We start from the raw sequence: 16,444 nt of genomic DNA, 5'->3' as shown, positions 1-16,444 counted from the left end.
AGGTAGCAGCAGGAATGAGTGACCTTTATGTTGACAATATACCACAGCACATTATTGCACATAGTTACTGAAAAACACTTATTACAGTAATTGTAACAGTTATACGATTATACAGTTATATGTATAGTCCAGAGATTAAATTTACATGAGTTGCATATTATTGTACATTAGTTATTGCATGTTGCTAATAACGGTTATGGTCACAGTTACAGTGCAGCATTGTATAATCTGGTTGCAGCAGGGATGAATGACCTGCGGTAGCGCTCCTTTTTACAGACAGGATGTCTAAGTCTGTCACTAAAGGAGCTGCTCAGCTCCTCTACAGTTTGGTGCAGGGGGTGGAAGGTGTTGTCCATGATGGATGTGAACTTGGACAACACCCTCCTCTCAGCCACTTCCTCCACAGAGTCCAGAGTACATCCCAGGACGGAAGTCCTCACCAGCTTGTTCAGTCTCTTTCTGTCCCGCTCTGCGCTGCCAGGGGCCCAGCAGACGACAGCGTCGAGGAGGGCTGAGGCCACCACAGAGTCATAAAAAGTTTTTAGCAGAGGCCGGCTCACTCCAAAGGACCTCAGCCTCCTCAGGAGGTGAAGGCGGCTCTGGCCCTTCTTATACAGAGCATCTGTGTTATGAGTCCAGTCTAGTTTATTGTTGACGTGAACACCCAGGTATTTGAAACTCTCCACAGTTTCTATGTCCTGCCCCTGGATGTTCACAGGTGAGTGAGGTGGGGGTCTTCTCCAGAAGTCGATCACCATCTCCTTGGTCTTACTGGTGTTTAAGCACGGATGGTTCTTCTCACACCAGTCCACAAAGTCCATGATGACCGACCGGTACTCCAGCTCGTTCCCCTCAGACACACAGCCCACAATGGCCGAGTCGTCAGAGAACTTCTGAAGGTGGCAGCTGACCGTGTTGTAGGTGAAGTCCGAGGTGTAAAGGGTGAAGAGAAACGGAGACAGAACGGTGCCCTGGGGGGCCCCGGTGCTGCAGAGTGCCGCACGTACTGAGGGCGGTTAGTGAGGTAGTCCATGGTCCAGTCAGCCAGATGTTTGTCCACCCCAGCGTCCTCCAGCTTCCCCCTCAGCAGCACCGGTCTGATGGTGTTGAAAGCGCTGGAGAAGTCAAAGAACATGACTCTCACAGCGCTCCCGGTGGTCTCCAGGTGGGTGAGCGCCCGCTGCAGCAGGTAGATGATGGCATCCTCTACTCCGATGTTGGGCTGGTAGGCAAACTGCAGCGGGTCCAGGGTGGGGCTCACCACGGTGCGCAGGTGAGCTAGGATGAGGCGCTCCATGGTCTTCATCAGAGGATGAGGCGCTCCATGGTCTTCATCAGAGGATGAGGCGCTCCATGGTCTTCATCAGAGGATGAGGCGCTACATGGTCTTCATCAGAGGATGAGGGGCTCCATGGTCTTCATCAGGTGGGAGGTCAGGGAGACTGGTCTGAAGTGGGCCGGTTCCCTGGCGTGCGGCGTTTTGGGAACCGGTACCACACAGGAGGTCTTCCACAGGGTGGGGACCACCCCCAGGCTGAGGCTCAGGTTGTAGGTGTAGCTGAGGACCTCACAGAGCTCATCTGCACAGGTCCTCAGCAGCCTGGGGGGGATGCCGTCCGGTCCTGAGGCTTTCCTCTGTTTCATCCTCTTCAGCTGTCCTCTCACCTGCATTGGTGAGACTGTGAGGGGGGAGGGAGGCAGGGCCGGAGGTGTGGATGGCTCTGGTGTTGGTGATGGTGACAGCAGGGGGGAGGGTAGGTCTCTGGATGGCTGGTCGTTGGAGTTGTGTGGAGAGTTTAGGGCAGGGAGGGGTCCGGTGTTAGGGGACTCAAAACGGGTGAAGAACCTGTTCAACTCATCTGCAAACTTGGTGTCACCGTCTGCAGCCCTGCTGGTCTTCTGCCCAAAGCCGGAGATGTTCTTCAGACCTCTCCACACATCTCTGATGTTGTTCTGCGCCAGCTGCTCCTTCATCTTCTTCCTATAATCCTGTTTTGCAGCCCTGATCCTCCACTGGAGCTCCCGCTGGACTCTACGCTGCTCCTTTCTCTCCCCTGAGTGGAAAGCCCTCTTCTTCTGGTTCAGAAGGACTTTCAGCTCAGGGGTCACCCAGGGGTGGTTATTATCAAAGCACCGTAGCCGTCGTGTAGGCACAGTGCTCTCCACACAGAAGTTAATGTAGTTGGTGATACATTCTGTCAGGCTGTTGATGTCATCACCATGAGAGCTTTGGAACATGCTCCAATATACCCAATATATGAGATGACACGAAAAGAGCACATCCGTATAAGCAAATATACATGGAGTTAAGCATGGATCATGTTGAACTATAGCTATACCGAACACGTGGGTTAAGTCCATAAAATAGGCATCACAGATAATGTAAATGGAGTCTGTGAGTCCACTGGATAAAATTATTAATCCAGGTGTATTGTGCCATCATAATCGTGGTTACTGAGGTCAGCCACAGATGTTTAACAGGGTGTTAAAATTGTTTTCTTTAGTTCTGTCAGTAATACTGCTCAATGTTGCTCTCCAAAATGGTTATTGTTAAGAGACTATTGCTCAGTTCGTCCATCAGTGATACACAGGATAATGTCGACATAACAAATCACTAACACTAGAAAGCAGAAAGCGTGGGACAAATGTATAATTTCTTAATGAAATCTCACTTTAGTTGATGTTGTCTGAATGTACGGCCGTCTCTCCCGGTTGTGCCTATGCTCAGCCAACAACTCCTGAACAAACAAACAGAGATAAAACTCTGTTCCATGGTCCACTCTGACCTGGTCCCACATTCCATAAGTGACGACTGCATGTCTAAGACACAAACATAAGAGACAAAATTAACATTACTTAAGTGGATGTTCTTTAATAAAAGATGTTATCTGAAGAATGCCAAATGGACTGCAATTGTATAATGCTTTTTCACTAATGTGCTGCCAAGGGCTGCATGATATTTGGAAAATTTCCAGTATGCAATAACACTATTGAGACTTACGATTCCAAACTGATTTCCAATAAATAAAATACTTGGATATGCTGTGGGTACCAATACCATAAGTGGTTGTGAAAAGTGATGTATTTAATATTTCTGAAAGAAGTTAGGCTCACCTGTACACTTTTTCATAAATGGTGAGATTGTTTTTAATTGGCATAGTAGCATGCGCCACTATTTTGCTGCTGAAACCATCGATTGACACAACATGTGTGACCCCGTACATGGCCAACTTTTCATTTTGGTCCATGTGGAGTTTGTGACCCATGTATTCAGCTTGGTATGGCTGAGGATTCAGGTTTCTTGTACCCTAAAAAGGAAAAATTGTAACAATAGAATTTACATTATACTTTCAAATAATATGTGCAGTTAGAAAGTTACAGATTCACTTTAAATTACAGATGCAACTTACAGCGTAACTTGCTAACTGTAAAAACCAGTACTGCTAACAGAGCTGTGCTAAGATTTATAAGTGGACAATTAATTTAATTGTTAACAACTATGCTCTTTACATCTGGAGTTGGATTTATTTTTCACACTTGTAATTAATTAACATTTCTGTGGGTGGGTTTCACTGGATGTAAATAATAAATGGACCTGGATTGCCTGTGAGCCTTGTTTACGTGGCACAGAAAGAGGGTATGGAAAGGTGCATGATTCTTTAAGGACCAAAACGTTTTACCAACAGGAAGTCTGGTTAATCAAGTATATCAATATTAAAAAGGTTAAGGGTTAAATACTTGGATCACTGTTCTCTCAGTGACTAATTTTGACACTGTATACAGTCAAATTTACTGTCCATGGTAAGGGTAATGTTATTAGATAAAACAAACAAAAAACTGTGCATTTTGCAAATATAGTAAACACTATTGCCAGGTGTCCCATGACAAAACCTTTTACATGTAACTTTAGCTAACCTGTTGTCGGTCACGATGGTAGGGCTCTTGCACCTTAGCCAACATCCTCCCCACTCACCTCTCTGATGCATGGATACCCTGGGCTGACAAATACCCCGTCATCATTTTTCTGCCATAGCTTGGCCCTGTCTATTGAAAAGGCAAGAAAGAAATACAAGTTGAGTTGTAAGGTGGTTATGATGATTAGTTAGATTTTCTGTATGCAATGAAAGGGTTGTGATAAAAAAAAAAATAAAAAATAAAAATTATCGATCCACCGGAGAGAGAGTGAGGGAGAATTTTTTTTTTATTTTACAATACATTTATTAAAAGATTTAAATAGTTATAAAACTACCACAAACAACCATCAGTAAAAGAAGATTTACATAATTCAAATTATCCTAGCATACTTCCAAAATAAAAGTTCTTCATTTACAAGCCGACAGAACATTTTTGTAACACCACATTCTGGAAAAACATTCCAGGTCCTTAATCATCTGATAATAATTAAACTATTTTCAAACGAGCTTTCAACATCTTTACAAACATGAGCACAGCGTCATCATTCACAGCTTTCTCTATTCTGTTTCTTCTACTCATATAAATAGCCATCTTTGCTCTTCCAAGAATAAAATTAAAAATCTGACAATTAATTTTAGTCTTCTGAGAGTACCTGTACCCCAAAATGAACATGTGTTAAGAAGAAAACTCTCCAAATAGTCCAAACAAATGTTCTAACATTGCAAACAGTGGCACCAACCGAGAACACTCCATGAAACAATGAAACACAGTTTCACGATTAGTGCAAAATGGGCAATCCTGGCTAACAGAGTTAATAATGGAAACAAAAGCATTCACAGCCACAATGCCATGTAAAATCCTCCACTGCAGGTCAGCTGCTGCTTTGATCAATGCTGCTTTGTACAGCGCTCTCCACTCAGGTCCAACACTGTCACTAAGACCTAAGTGAGCTCTCCATGGAGTGTCTGCTCTGCCATTTCATTTGTCCCTCTGCAGAATCTTAACAAAACTTTTATACATTATTGTACTGTTCACATCTTTAAAAGAAACCTCAGAAGAGATCTCATCCTTTAAAAACGGTCCAACGCAGTTCTTAAAATCTGGGAAAATGTTTACTAAAGGGAAAACATCATTCTCATCAGGTTCAACAAAGCCATTACAATAACGATGCAACAAAGTCCGCTCACTACCCGTGAGGGCTTCTCTCCATTTACTAAGCAGCAGAGCGATAACACGAGTCGAGTTCACTTCCAGTCGGGAAGCAAGAGGAGCTGCATCGTTCAAACCTGCTCCTGCAAGCTGGACTACATGTCCCAGAGTCACCACATTTGAGAGACAGAACCGCCTGAACAGTTGGCCCCACCTGACAAGCTGCAGTGAGCCGTGACCCATAGATGACTGGTTCCTGAAGCAGCCAGTATAGTCAGCTGTGTTGTCCAAGCCTCTTCTTTTTCAGCAAACTCCACACTTTGAATAATCCACGATATAAAACAGGAAGTTCTTTGACGTTAGTCTGCTTTAAGTCCATCAGGAACAAGGATTTGTTCAGTCCAAGTCCACCTAACCGACTCAGGATAATGCAAGCCAAACGGCCTCCACACTAAATCAGTAGGACCACACAGAAACCTCTGTAGTAACTGGAAACAGAAAGCAGCCCCCTGCTGCTGAGCTGGATCAGGCCCTGTCCTCCATCGTCCTTCACTCTGCAGCACCCAGTGCAATTTGTCCCAGAAAAAAATCAACAAGAAGAGCCTGGATCTTTGACAGCAGGTCAGGTGGGGGTGGTGGGGGGGGGGGGGTCAACACATGACAGGCGATGCCATCAATGAAAGGCTAAAATCTAATAATAAAAAAAGAAAGATTCTAGACTGAAACCAAAACTGAACAGGAAGAGAAACTGAAACAGTAATTAAAACAATGGCTGAAACAGTAGCAGGTCAACCTTCTCTGCAGTAAAACCAACCCACAGTGTTCTGACTGTCAGTCTCATAATGTGCTGCCTCAGCAGGCACCAAAGCAGGATCTGATCTCCTCAGTGAGCTTCCTGCTTTTATATGTAGGTGCTCATTACAGTCAGCTGTGCCCATATATGGGCAAGAGGGCAGGTGCGCAGTGCCATGCTGCGGAGACAGCATGCCCCAGCTACACTGTGAATGAACTTTTTTTGTCCATTCTTACGCTCTAGTCTAGACCAAAGAAAAAGTGAAATGGAACATCCATGTGGGATACATGTTGGAAACGGGACCTAACGAGAGCCCCCCGAGCTGAGACAGCCAGCATGCACAGAGAGAGAGAGAGAGAGAGAGAGAGAGAGAGAGAGAGAGAAGGGTATAACTGCAGAGCGTAAAAACGCCCCCACTGTCGGAACGCCCACATGCCAACGCAAACGCTGATTGGTTCGTTGATTTGCCCACTTCAATACATTTATTTTTTCCCTCCATCTCCTTCATTCAGCGGGACGGACGAAAAATGTCCGTCCCGCTGAAAAAATCCGTCCCCACGTAAAAAATCCCCATCGCAGGATATTAGTTTTACCTAGGGACCACATGTGATTTGTAATAATAACGGCGTTGTATGCAGACAGAGAAAGCAACAGCGCGAGGACTATTATGACTATTATATGTAGTAGCCTACGATAGAATCCTGTCCTGTCAGGATAAGGGCTTCTACTGGAGAAACACCCCAAATATGCGACTGCACGTTCAAAAATAAAGCTAAAAAAAAAGCAACTCACGAAATTTACCAGCGACTGTAGAAAAAAAAGAAAGCATACAGAGGCGGAGTTGACAGCACTGCTTCTGTCACACAACTGCAGCGCAGCGTATTAATTACATGTAATCCCAGGTAAAAACCAGATCCGAGCGAGTAGGCGATTGGACATTTTGCTGCATGGAGCCAGGCAAAGTTGGAAAAAAAAATCCGCTTCCTAGCATAAAGCCTGAAAAAGAAGGACAAATATGCGTGTGGGGCATTCAAAATCCGGACTGTCACTTGCCTTTCAACGGACGAAAGCTTCGGATGCTTTTGTGTAACTCTGCAACATTTTTCAATGTATGGTTTGTTTAATAAAAAACAAGTGTCCTAGTGTCCTTTTATTTGCGCACCCATAAGCGGAACAAAAATCGGACATCCTCGGACGGAGCTCTGGAAGTTTGCTTACTTTGAATACAAATTCGAAATAATTTATTAAGTTAGACAATAATTTAATTCAATCGATTGGTCCCATGTAGCCCCTAAAGGGGTGACGTTTTCAGTCAGTTGATTTATCTGGAAAACGGGTGAGAATTCACCGGATTCAGAGTGTCTGAAAACATAAAGTACATTTTCCTGAATTGACTTGTATTGTGTCTGACTGCAGCTTGGTCTGGCCTAAGATGGCCGCTCTGTCGGCACGCCTCTCACCCGATAACGCGGCGTCTACGTATGCATGTCTGTGGGCAGAAGGACCGCCCAGTCGGAACGCCCCCAGTCGGAACGCCCCCACAGCTCTGCAGTTACTCCTTATTGGATGAAGTCCGCTTTTAAATTACACAAGATGCCACGATATACCTCATGTATGGCCTCCGCAACAGCCATCTCCAAATGTTGATCGGAGATAACCTGTCTGATGAGCCCCCGATCCATATGAAACTGCCTCACGCTTCTTTCTGAGGCGCCTCTCCGCATCCCCATCTCCGTGATAAGGAAGTTGGAAATCTGGATGTCAGAGTACCCGTTCACAAACATTTGTCGTACGGTATCCTCGTGCTGCAATAGGCTAGCCATTTTCAGGTCTGGAAAAACACCCGCCTAGTCAACGTTTTGGAGAAAGCGGAAATAAAGATATCTTGCTTCACCGCAGAACGGAAGTTGCATGACGTCACCGTGAAAAGGGTCTATTCTATGGCCTCTCGCTAACAATTAAGTGCATACTGCCACCTAGCGCCATAGAGACAGTACGTCAAGGACTCCATCTGCACAATCTGCACAAGCGGCCCCTGCAGAGTATCCTCGGCACAATTTCTTTTTCTGGGTCGATTTTATTACAGACTCAAGGTCCAAATTACAAAAACGAATACAAGAATAAAACTACAATAAAAAGAAAAAGAAAACTCATAGCCTTTCAAAAGGCAATCATACCAATGTCTCCAGAGTACAGATGAGTATTTTACTGCACTACATTAGTCAACCCCAGAGACACCATCGGCAATGCAAGGGAGGGAGGATTTACTACTTAGAGACTTAGACAGCTTTATTTGTCATTTTGTATGTACAGAGTGCATACAGAACGAAATTTCTGTGCATACAGCTTGTAAATTACAGTATAAAGTGCAACAGTGATTAAAAAGTAAACAATTGAAATGTAAACAGTGCAGAAGAAAGAAAGAATCTGAGTTCACAGTGTACAGGAGAATATTTAAACCATTTGTATGTGCAAAAATGATGGTGCAAAAGGCATTTGTGCAAAAATGCGAGCAAATGTGCAAATGTGATGCAGAGTCCAGTTTATAGTTCAGCAGTTCAACAGTCTGATGGTGACAGGGAAAAAGCTGTTGCAGAACCTGGTGGACCTGCAGTGGATGCTGCGGAACCTCTTCCCAGAGGGCAGCAGGGAGAACAGACCATGGTGGGGGTGTGAGGGGTCCCTGATGATGTTACGGGCTCGGGACACACAGAGCTGAGATGAAAGGTCCTTAATGGAGGGAAGAGGAGCCCCGATGATCATTAGTAGTGATACTTTTAACTTCTTTCCAAAAAGTATTTGTATCCTTACCTTTAAGCTTTTTTGCCAAGGAATCAGCCCTCATGGTTTGTTCATTCTGTCTAATGAATCGCAGTGCGTATTTGTATTTTGTATTAGACAACTTTTTATGTTCAAATATGGGGCCCTGCCTAGGTTTACCTGCTAAAGCCCAAGAAGTAGTATCTTCACTATGGAATTTAGCCACATGTGTGTTCGAGGCAGGCTAGCTCCCAATAGTGCTTCAATTATGTCTGAATATAATTCAGTTAAGTTGGTTCTATGTCCAATATTAGGGCAGTTACAGTCTGTAAAAGTAACTGCCTCTCTTGATAAGGTAATGGTAGAAAACAATTGATCAGTTTGGGCATAGTAACAGGCTATTTGTTCAGTAGATAAAGAAGACCAGTCTATATGTGTCTGATCTTGAATACTATTCTTATTTACAGTAGCGGGTAAATTATCAAATCTGATTTGTACCTCGAAGGGGATGTGATCAACAGTGGACACATAGATACTAATGTATATCAAAGCAGCATGAGCATCAGCTGTAGTGATACAATGATCCAGCCATGACATGGTATGCCAAGCTTCACTTATATAGGTGTAACTTGTAGCAGGCAAAAGTTCTTTATTTGACAATATTAAATAAAAATCTGTACAAAAATCAACCAGGTGTTTAGCAACCAGCGAGTTTTTATCTGAGAAAAGAGCTAACATAAGCAACTTTAATATGGTATTCTTCTTCATATATGGAGCGTAGACATTTAAGATAATACATTCTTTGTCATGCTGTTTCACATGTACTGCAATACACCAATCAACACCTAGCCTCAGGACATTTATCACTGAGTCCAGTTTTTTTCCCCATAACATAGCCACACCTCCTGGTATCCTTCCTCTTTTAATTCCCAAACTGAGGTCAGTAGAAGATTCTCCCGCACCCAGGAACAGTCATTAATAGAATTTAGTCCATTTAAATCTTGTTTGGCTAAAAAGGTTTCTTGCAAGCACAAGATGTCGACCAGTTGACGCTGTCAACCTGGCCCTTCACCACATCCTCCAGCACCTGGACTCTACCTACGCCAGGATCAGTGTGCGAAATACCTGTCAATATTTGGGGGGGTCCCCATCTCCCCATTGTTGCGCAATACCGATGTAAATTTTCTCAATATGCAGCAGGCCTATAACATTACAATGTCAAAGTCAAAGTTGGCTTTAATGTCAATTCTTCACATTCACCAGACATTAATTATAATAATTTGAGACCCCCTTTAAATTTTGCTTTTGAGGCTTTCAGGGGTTCTCATGGGTTAGCCCCCCCCCCCCCCGTATTTCGCACTCTGGCCAGGATCCTGTTTGTGGATTTCAGCTCTGCCTTCAACACCATCATCCCAGCTCTCCTTCAAGAGAAGCTCTCCCAGCTGAATGTGCCCGACTCCACCTGCAGGTGGATCACAAACTTTCTGTCTGACAGGAAGCAGCACTTGAAGCTGGGAAAACATGACTCTGACTCCCAGCTCATCAGCCCTGGTTCCCCCCAGGGCTGTGATCTTTCTCCTCTGCTCTTCTCCCTGTACACCAACAGCTGCACCTCCAGTCATCAGTCTGTCAAGCTCCTGAAGTTCCTGACGACACCACTCTTATCGGACTTATCTCTGATGGTGACGAGTCCGCCTACAGGTGGGAGGCTGACCATCTGGTGACCTGGTGCAGGGAGAACAACCTGGAGCTCAACGCTGTAAAAACAGTGGAGATGGTTGTGGACTTCAGGAAGAACTCAACCCCAGCTACCCCCATCACCCTCTGTGACTCCACCATTGACACTGTGGAGTCTTTCCACTTCCTGGGAACTATCATCTCCCAGGACCTAAAGTGGGAGCTGAACATCAACTCCCTCACCAAGAAAGCCCAGCAGAGGATGGACTTCCTGAAGAAGGCAGCTGAAGAAATTCAACCTGCCAAGGACAATGATGGTGCAGTTATACTCCTCCATCACCATCTGGTACGCTGGTGCCACCGCTAAGGACAAGGGCAGACTGCAGCGTGTCATCAGGTCTGCAGAGAAGGTGATTGGCTGCAATCTTCCATTTCTCCAGGACCTGTACGCCTCCAGGACTCTGAGGCGTGCAGGAAGATTGTGGCTGATCCCTTCACCCCATCACAGACTATTTCAGTCACTTCCCTCTGGCAGGAGGCTGCGGTCCATCAGGACCAGAAACTCACGCCACAAGAACAGCTTTTTCCCATCTGCTACCAGCCTTATGAACAAGGCCAAGAGCCACCCGTGAAACTGGACACTCTCTCTCTCCCCCGTTCAGGATTTACAAGCTTCTGCGTTACATTAACGCACAGTCTGCTGAATGTAAATCACTTCTGTATATATATTGATTTTATTCAATTTTACTTTATTTTATTGTATTCTTATTTCTGTCTGAAACATCTTCACCAAGTCAAATTCCTTGTATGTGCAAACCAACTTGGCGATTAAACTTGATTCTCATTCTGAGTTGTGCAGCAACAACTGGCTGTTTCTGAGTGACGTCACTCAGAAACGGGCGCCGCTGTTCATCGAAGTGCCCCTGCATTTAAAGCATGCAGTGGGTACGTCATTATGCATAATCCTTCTGTTGAGGTTTCCCCATACTCATGCTATTTTAGATTTTTCCATTTCATAATCTTTGTTGTCACATTTAACAGCAACAGGTTTTCATCTCAACTACAATCCTGCCCAGACATTAACCCCCCCCCCCCCAACACTAAAACAGACAATAATGTAATAAAGCTCACGTCTGTACAATAAACTATCATGTTGTAACGTAAAAAGGTCCTCTTTTTATTCAAAAAAACATCTGTACGCTTCATTATTTTTTTCTTGAGGCTTGCGTTATGTTAGGCTTTTATGTTGAAATATTTTTCTGCACTTCCGGGCCAGCCGTGAAAGCGTCTTCGTCTTTCAGTCCTAAAAAGAAAATGGAAAAATGAATTGGCAAGATCGAAAAACGGGCCGTTTTTTTCATTTAGTTTTTCTGGTTTTCCGTTTCTAAATTGTGTTGACAAAAACGGAAAAACGGCGTTGTTTCCCGTTTTTCCGTTTTTGATTTTAAATGGAAAAACGAGAAAACGGAAGTAGTTTCCGTTTTCCGTTTTGGTTTTCCGGAAAAAAATCGAATTGCCTGAAGGTACACGGACCCTAAACAGGGTGGGAGAGCAGGCTGGCAAACATGAAAAGAGTTAAGAGCATTGAAAACAGAGTTTACCTTTATGCCTTTGCTGCCTTGTCCGTCTTCAGCTTGTAGAAGTGCAGAATCATAGCTTTCAGGGGTGCGCTGTGGACCACAAACATTTGGGTCATCATTCTGAAACTCACTTCTTGTAATTTCACAGTATCTGCAAAAGTACTGAGAATGGCTAAAGTTTTCAGTGAACCCACCAATGCTATGTGACCCCAAATTATCACCCGCAATACAATACAGAGCCCCTTTGACTGTTTCACCACCAACAGTTATTCCATGTTCTTCCAGATTTTTTAAATCAACTAGCATTTCTGAGAAAACTTTAGCACTTCCAAACTGTTTTAGGTCACTCTCTCTACACAATAAAACAAGGGACATGTGATCTGTATTGGACCGCACATGTGCAGGCAAATTTGCCACAGAAAGATAGACTGCAAGAACTTTGTGTCTTTTCTTAGCTGAGCCGAGGGGATTCACTATTTCAAAGGCATCCTGGTAGAGAATTAGCTTCAGGCATCCTGGATTTTCAATGAAAAACTGGTTGGACTTAAAGTTTTGACCATCACTTATGTCACAAAAGACATCTGAGTGTGTTTTACAAGACTGCTGTGACACTGAGTTCTTCCATATATCTGATTCTAGTAAGTTTTTTAAAGTTTGTGTTACAGGTACATAGTAAGCAAACCTTTCTGTCATATTTTCATCATTTCCTAATTTTACTGTTTTAGGCTCTATGTATTTGAAATTTTTTTTTGAAAGTCTGAGCCCTTGATTATGTTGTTCTCAGAGGTCCGTGATGACAGGCAGAGAACAGATCTGAATCCTTCACACAGTCACAGATATTAGCAATAGCATCATCATTTAGAGACATGTCATTTTTCAAAAGTGAACGTAGTTTACTTAAAGTGTAATCCTGTCCCAAATCATGCACATTTTGCATCTCTTCAACAATTGTCTGTATTGTCGAAGCTGGAAGAAGGAGCTGCCCTTGCAATTTTAGGTAGAATAAACAGACATTTCTAAGAAAAGTCTCACTGAAATCCTGTGGCAATTCACTGCTTTCATTTGTTATAGCATCATTTGAACTCTGGGGAGTATCTTCATGTACACTGGCAGCAGAAGGCTGAGACACATTTTGCATGTACATGTCACACTATCCACAGCACATGTTCTGTGTTTTCTGGACATATGGGCAGTAAATGACGATTTAACAGTGAATGTATTTTGACAACCTTTTACTGGACATGCCACAGGTCGCCCCTCCTCTATATGCTTTTTTAAGTGGGAAATAAGCTCTTTGACTGTGTGAAATTCACAGTCACACAGCGGAAGAGCACACGTAAAATGTGTAAAAGCGGCCACAGCAGTAACAGAGGGTGCAGGTGTGTTGTGAACTCGATAGAAATGACCTTTAAAAGCAGCATACGTACAGAATGTCCGCTTGCAGTCGGTGCCGACACATTTGAAAAACGGACGAGGTTCATTTCTATGGATTTTACAATGCAGCACGTAACCCCTCAAGGTCTGTAATGTTTTGCTGCAAAAACTGCAACTGAACATTTTTGGCAGCCCTTCACAACAGCATGAAACGAGCGGGAGTTCACAGTAGTGTAACAACTACTACTACAAGCTAGATTTCTGCCTCCACAATGCAACAACTGCGACTGGCTGACTAAGCAACTGACAGAGAAAGCTAAAGTTATAGCCTGTAGAGCAGGCTAAAAACATTAGGTTAGCTAAAAATGATAGCTGCAAGAGTTCAGTGAACCCCCTAACTTGACGTTATTATTACGACTGAAAAATACAACTTTTCTCACAAACAGAAGCTATTTATTTAAAGTTTAAGCATTAATTGTTAGCTTACCTGGGCTACAGATGCTTTCACAGCTCCGTGTGCTGATTGAGCTCGGTGAGTAGCGACGCCCCTTTGCCTCATCAAGCTGTCCAATTAAAGAACTTAAACAAACTCCACTGCTCAGTAAGTGGACGAGGAATGAGCGCATCTAGTTTGAAATTCAAGCACAGCCGTTTATTTTTGCGGGAATGTAAAATAAGGTGACCAGATTTCTGAAATCAAATCTGGGGACATTTCTTGCTCGTACATAAAAAACAATACATCTCATCAAGACGAAATTAGGAAACGGGGACAGTAATGGTTTCATTTATTTTTACATATTTATTAATATTTAAACAACAAAAATCAAGTGTAAAAGCCAGGAATGTACCTCTCCACACTTTTAGTATATCCTAAGATTAATAAAATTAATAAATAGTGTTAATAGAAAACTAGAACTGTGTCTTTGGGTTGGGGCAAAGTGATGGGGGTGGGAGTGGAGGGGTCTAAGGTGGTTAGCAGGGCTTTTCAATTTTGTGTAGCCCAAAGAGCTCTGCTGCCTCCTAAGGGGAGAGTGACATGAGGAAAAGAAAAACCAGTAAATACAAACATTTAGACTGTGGCTCTCTGTGAAGACAGAGTTCCTCAACCTTTTAAAAAAGTGCAACAAATACTTATTCTGCTCATGTCTACATACCTATGAGCAATAGGTTTTCTGCATTAACATCAAAAAGAAGTAGCGGTCAGGCCCACAGGTAAAGGGTGATACATGTTTCTTACTGTCACCTGGCCACATCAGGGGCCTGTGCATCTCAAAGAAGCAGATTCATTTCTTTCCATAATGGACTATAAGCACAGCTCCACTACTTCCTGAACCTCAGCAGCTCTTTTGTTTCCTTTCTTTCTTTACTGGACAAGCTGATTAATCCAGGTGTGTCTGGCTGGTTACTGAAGTCAGACACACCTGGATTAATCAGGAGCTGCTGAGCTTCAGGAAGAAGTGGAGCTGTGCATGGAGCCTGTTTGGGACAAGAAAATGGGTTGTGGTGATGTGAGGTGAAACACAGGCACAGACTTGGAGACCCCTTGGATCAGTGTGCAGCATGAGCATGTATAAACTTACACAAAGTGTGTATAACTACATTATGTGTATGATAGTAGTTGATGTGCCAGTATATTGTTTTTGCTCCTATAAGGTGAGTTAACTCCGGTCAGTGAGTCAGCTAACATGAGATCATCTCTGGTTTCTTCAAGGCGTTCTGTGTCTGAAAAGCCATCAGCCCCGGTATCCAGAGGTCTGGATAACATAAGAGGAGAAGAGAATGTATTATGTGCAGAACTGACATTTTTAAGACACAAGAAAAAGATACAACTAATCTGCCTCTTAGTTCTGCCACAGCTAGGGAAGAGCAGTGAAACTCATGTCCAGTGCAGAGACTCAGAAAGAGGTTATATCCTCAGACATTGGGCTTCTCAACTCAAACCTGAGTCACTCTGTTTTACATAGCAAACTTCACACACTACATTACTCACTACGTTACTTTATCACTTAAATCATGTCAATGCTTTATCACTTGAACTTTAATAATACTCTAAGTGAAATTGTATCTCTTCTCATCAAGTGTTCTTTCCATCAGTGTTCCTATTTTCCTCCACCCATTTAATCTCCTTTCTGACTTCCTATCCTCTTCCTCTCTCCTCTTGTATCAATCTTACATTATTCTAAAACAGACATTATATAATTAAAATCAGTTCCAAAAACATTAGAATGTACAACATGAAAACTTCCAATTATTGTTATTTTTATTATATCATCTAATTAAATACTACAAATCTGATTACCACAATATTAGGAGCTACAAGCAAAAACAACATAATAAATGGACATTAAACAGGTGGTTATCTCTTCCTCCATCATTCTCAGATCATGTAGATCTTTTCTCATTCAGTTCTCCTGTTACTGACTCCTATTTTTTTCATGAGGAACTTTCATATATCCAAACTGAGCAGTAGAAAAGCTAAACCTGGAAGTCTATGCTCATAAATCAGCAAAACATCTAGTAATAACTCTACTTCCAACTATCTGAAATATAAACTAAGGGTCACCAATCAGTTCTAAAACATCTTTAGAGGAACCCTTGTTGATCCCTGGAGAACCAGCGTACCAGTTTAGCGGTTTACAAGGAGTTTTCAATTATTCTGTTACATTTTATCCAAGTGTCTTTTACTGATGTGAGCAGCAACTCGGGGTCTTGTCTTACTTTTTATTGATAATTTTTAACCTGGACAAAAAACAAACTTTTATCACAGGATCAGCACGATCCAAATACTTACCATGACACAGGGCAGCCCCCCTTGTAACAACGAATTTCCACTTCTTCTTCTTCTGTTTTAAAAGTGGCGCGCTCTTCTTCTTCTTTTTCTTCTTCTTCGTGTTTTAATGGCATCTGACATCCAAAAGGATCATTACCGCCATCTAGTGGTGCGCGCAGCGCACCCCGTTACCGCAACACTTATTCCCCCTCGGTAAAATCGGGGACATTTCCGGGGACAGCTTCAGCCGGGGACAGGTGGTCCAAAACGGGGACAGTCCCCGGAAATCGGGGACGTCTGGTCACCCTAATGTAAAACAGCCCCAGAATCCCAAGCCACGCATATGGAGATCTGGCCAGGCTCTTGTCTATTTCAAAATGTGGAATGTCAAGCCTCTTTTTTTTTCAATCTTTATTGAAATTACAA

At 43.1% G+C, this 16,444-nt stretch overlaps 2 protein-coding genes across 4 annotated transcripts in view; both read right to left on the bottom strand.

Annotated features, from left to right (window-relative positions):
• Positions 1 to 5,670, bottom strand: part of LOC118558818 — a 7,390-nt gene extending 1,720 nt beyond the window's left edge. The window contains exons 1-4 of the mRNA XM_036129386.1: positions 5,279 to 5,670; positions 3,916 to 4,044; positions 3,115 to 3,308; positions 2,673 to 2,820 (exon numbers count right to left, since the gene is read on the bottom strand). Coding sequence (XP_035985279.1) covers positions 2,673 to 2,820; positions 3,115 to 3,308; positions 3,916 to 3,960 — 387 coding nt within the window. The 5' untranslated portion in view covers positions 3,961 to 4,044; positions 5,279 to 5,670. The remainder of the gene's footprint in view (positions 1 to 2,672; positions 2,821 to 3,114; positions 3,309 to 3,915; positions 4,045 to 5,278) is intronic.
• LOC105924495 overlaps positions 1 to 13,909 on the bottom strand; it is a 41,493-nt gene extending 27,584 nt beyond the window's left edge. For 2 of the 3 annotated variants that reach the window (XM_036129383.1, XM_036129385.1), the window contains exons 1-2: positions 13,736 to 13,909; positions 11,896 to 11,964 (exon numbers count right to left, since the gene is read on the bottom strand). The gene's annotated coding sequence lies outside the window, so the exon portion shown is untranslated. Of the gene's footprint in view, positions 1 to 11,895; positions 12,331 to 13,735 lie in introns of those variants that run through there. The other variant, XM_036129384.1, reaches the window with a different exon arrangement.
• Between the last annotated feature and the right edge of the window lie 2,535 nt (positions 13,910 to 16,444).

Source organism: Fundulus heteroclitus, unplaced genomic scaffold, assembly GCF_011125445.2.
Source record: "Fundulus heteroclitus isolate FHET01 unplaced genomic scaffold, MU-UCD_Fhet_4.1 scaffold_162, whole genome shotgun sequence".
NCBI classification, from domain to species: domain Eukaryota; kingdom Metazoa; phylum Chordata; class Actinopteri; order Cyprinodontiformes; family Fundulidae; genus Fundulus; species Fundulus heteroclitus.
This window is presented reverse-complemented; position numbering and strand designations above follow the sequence as displayed.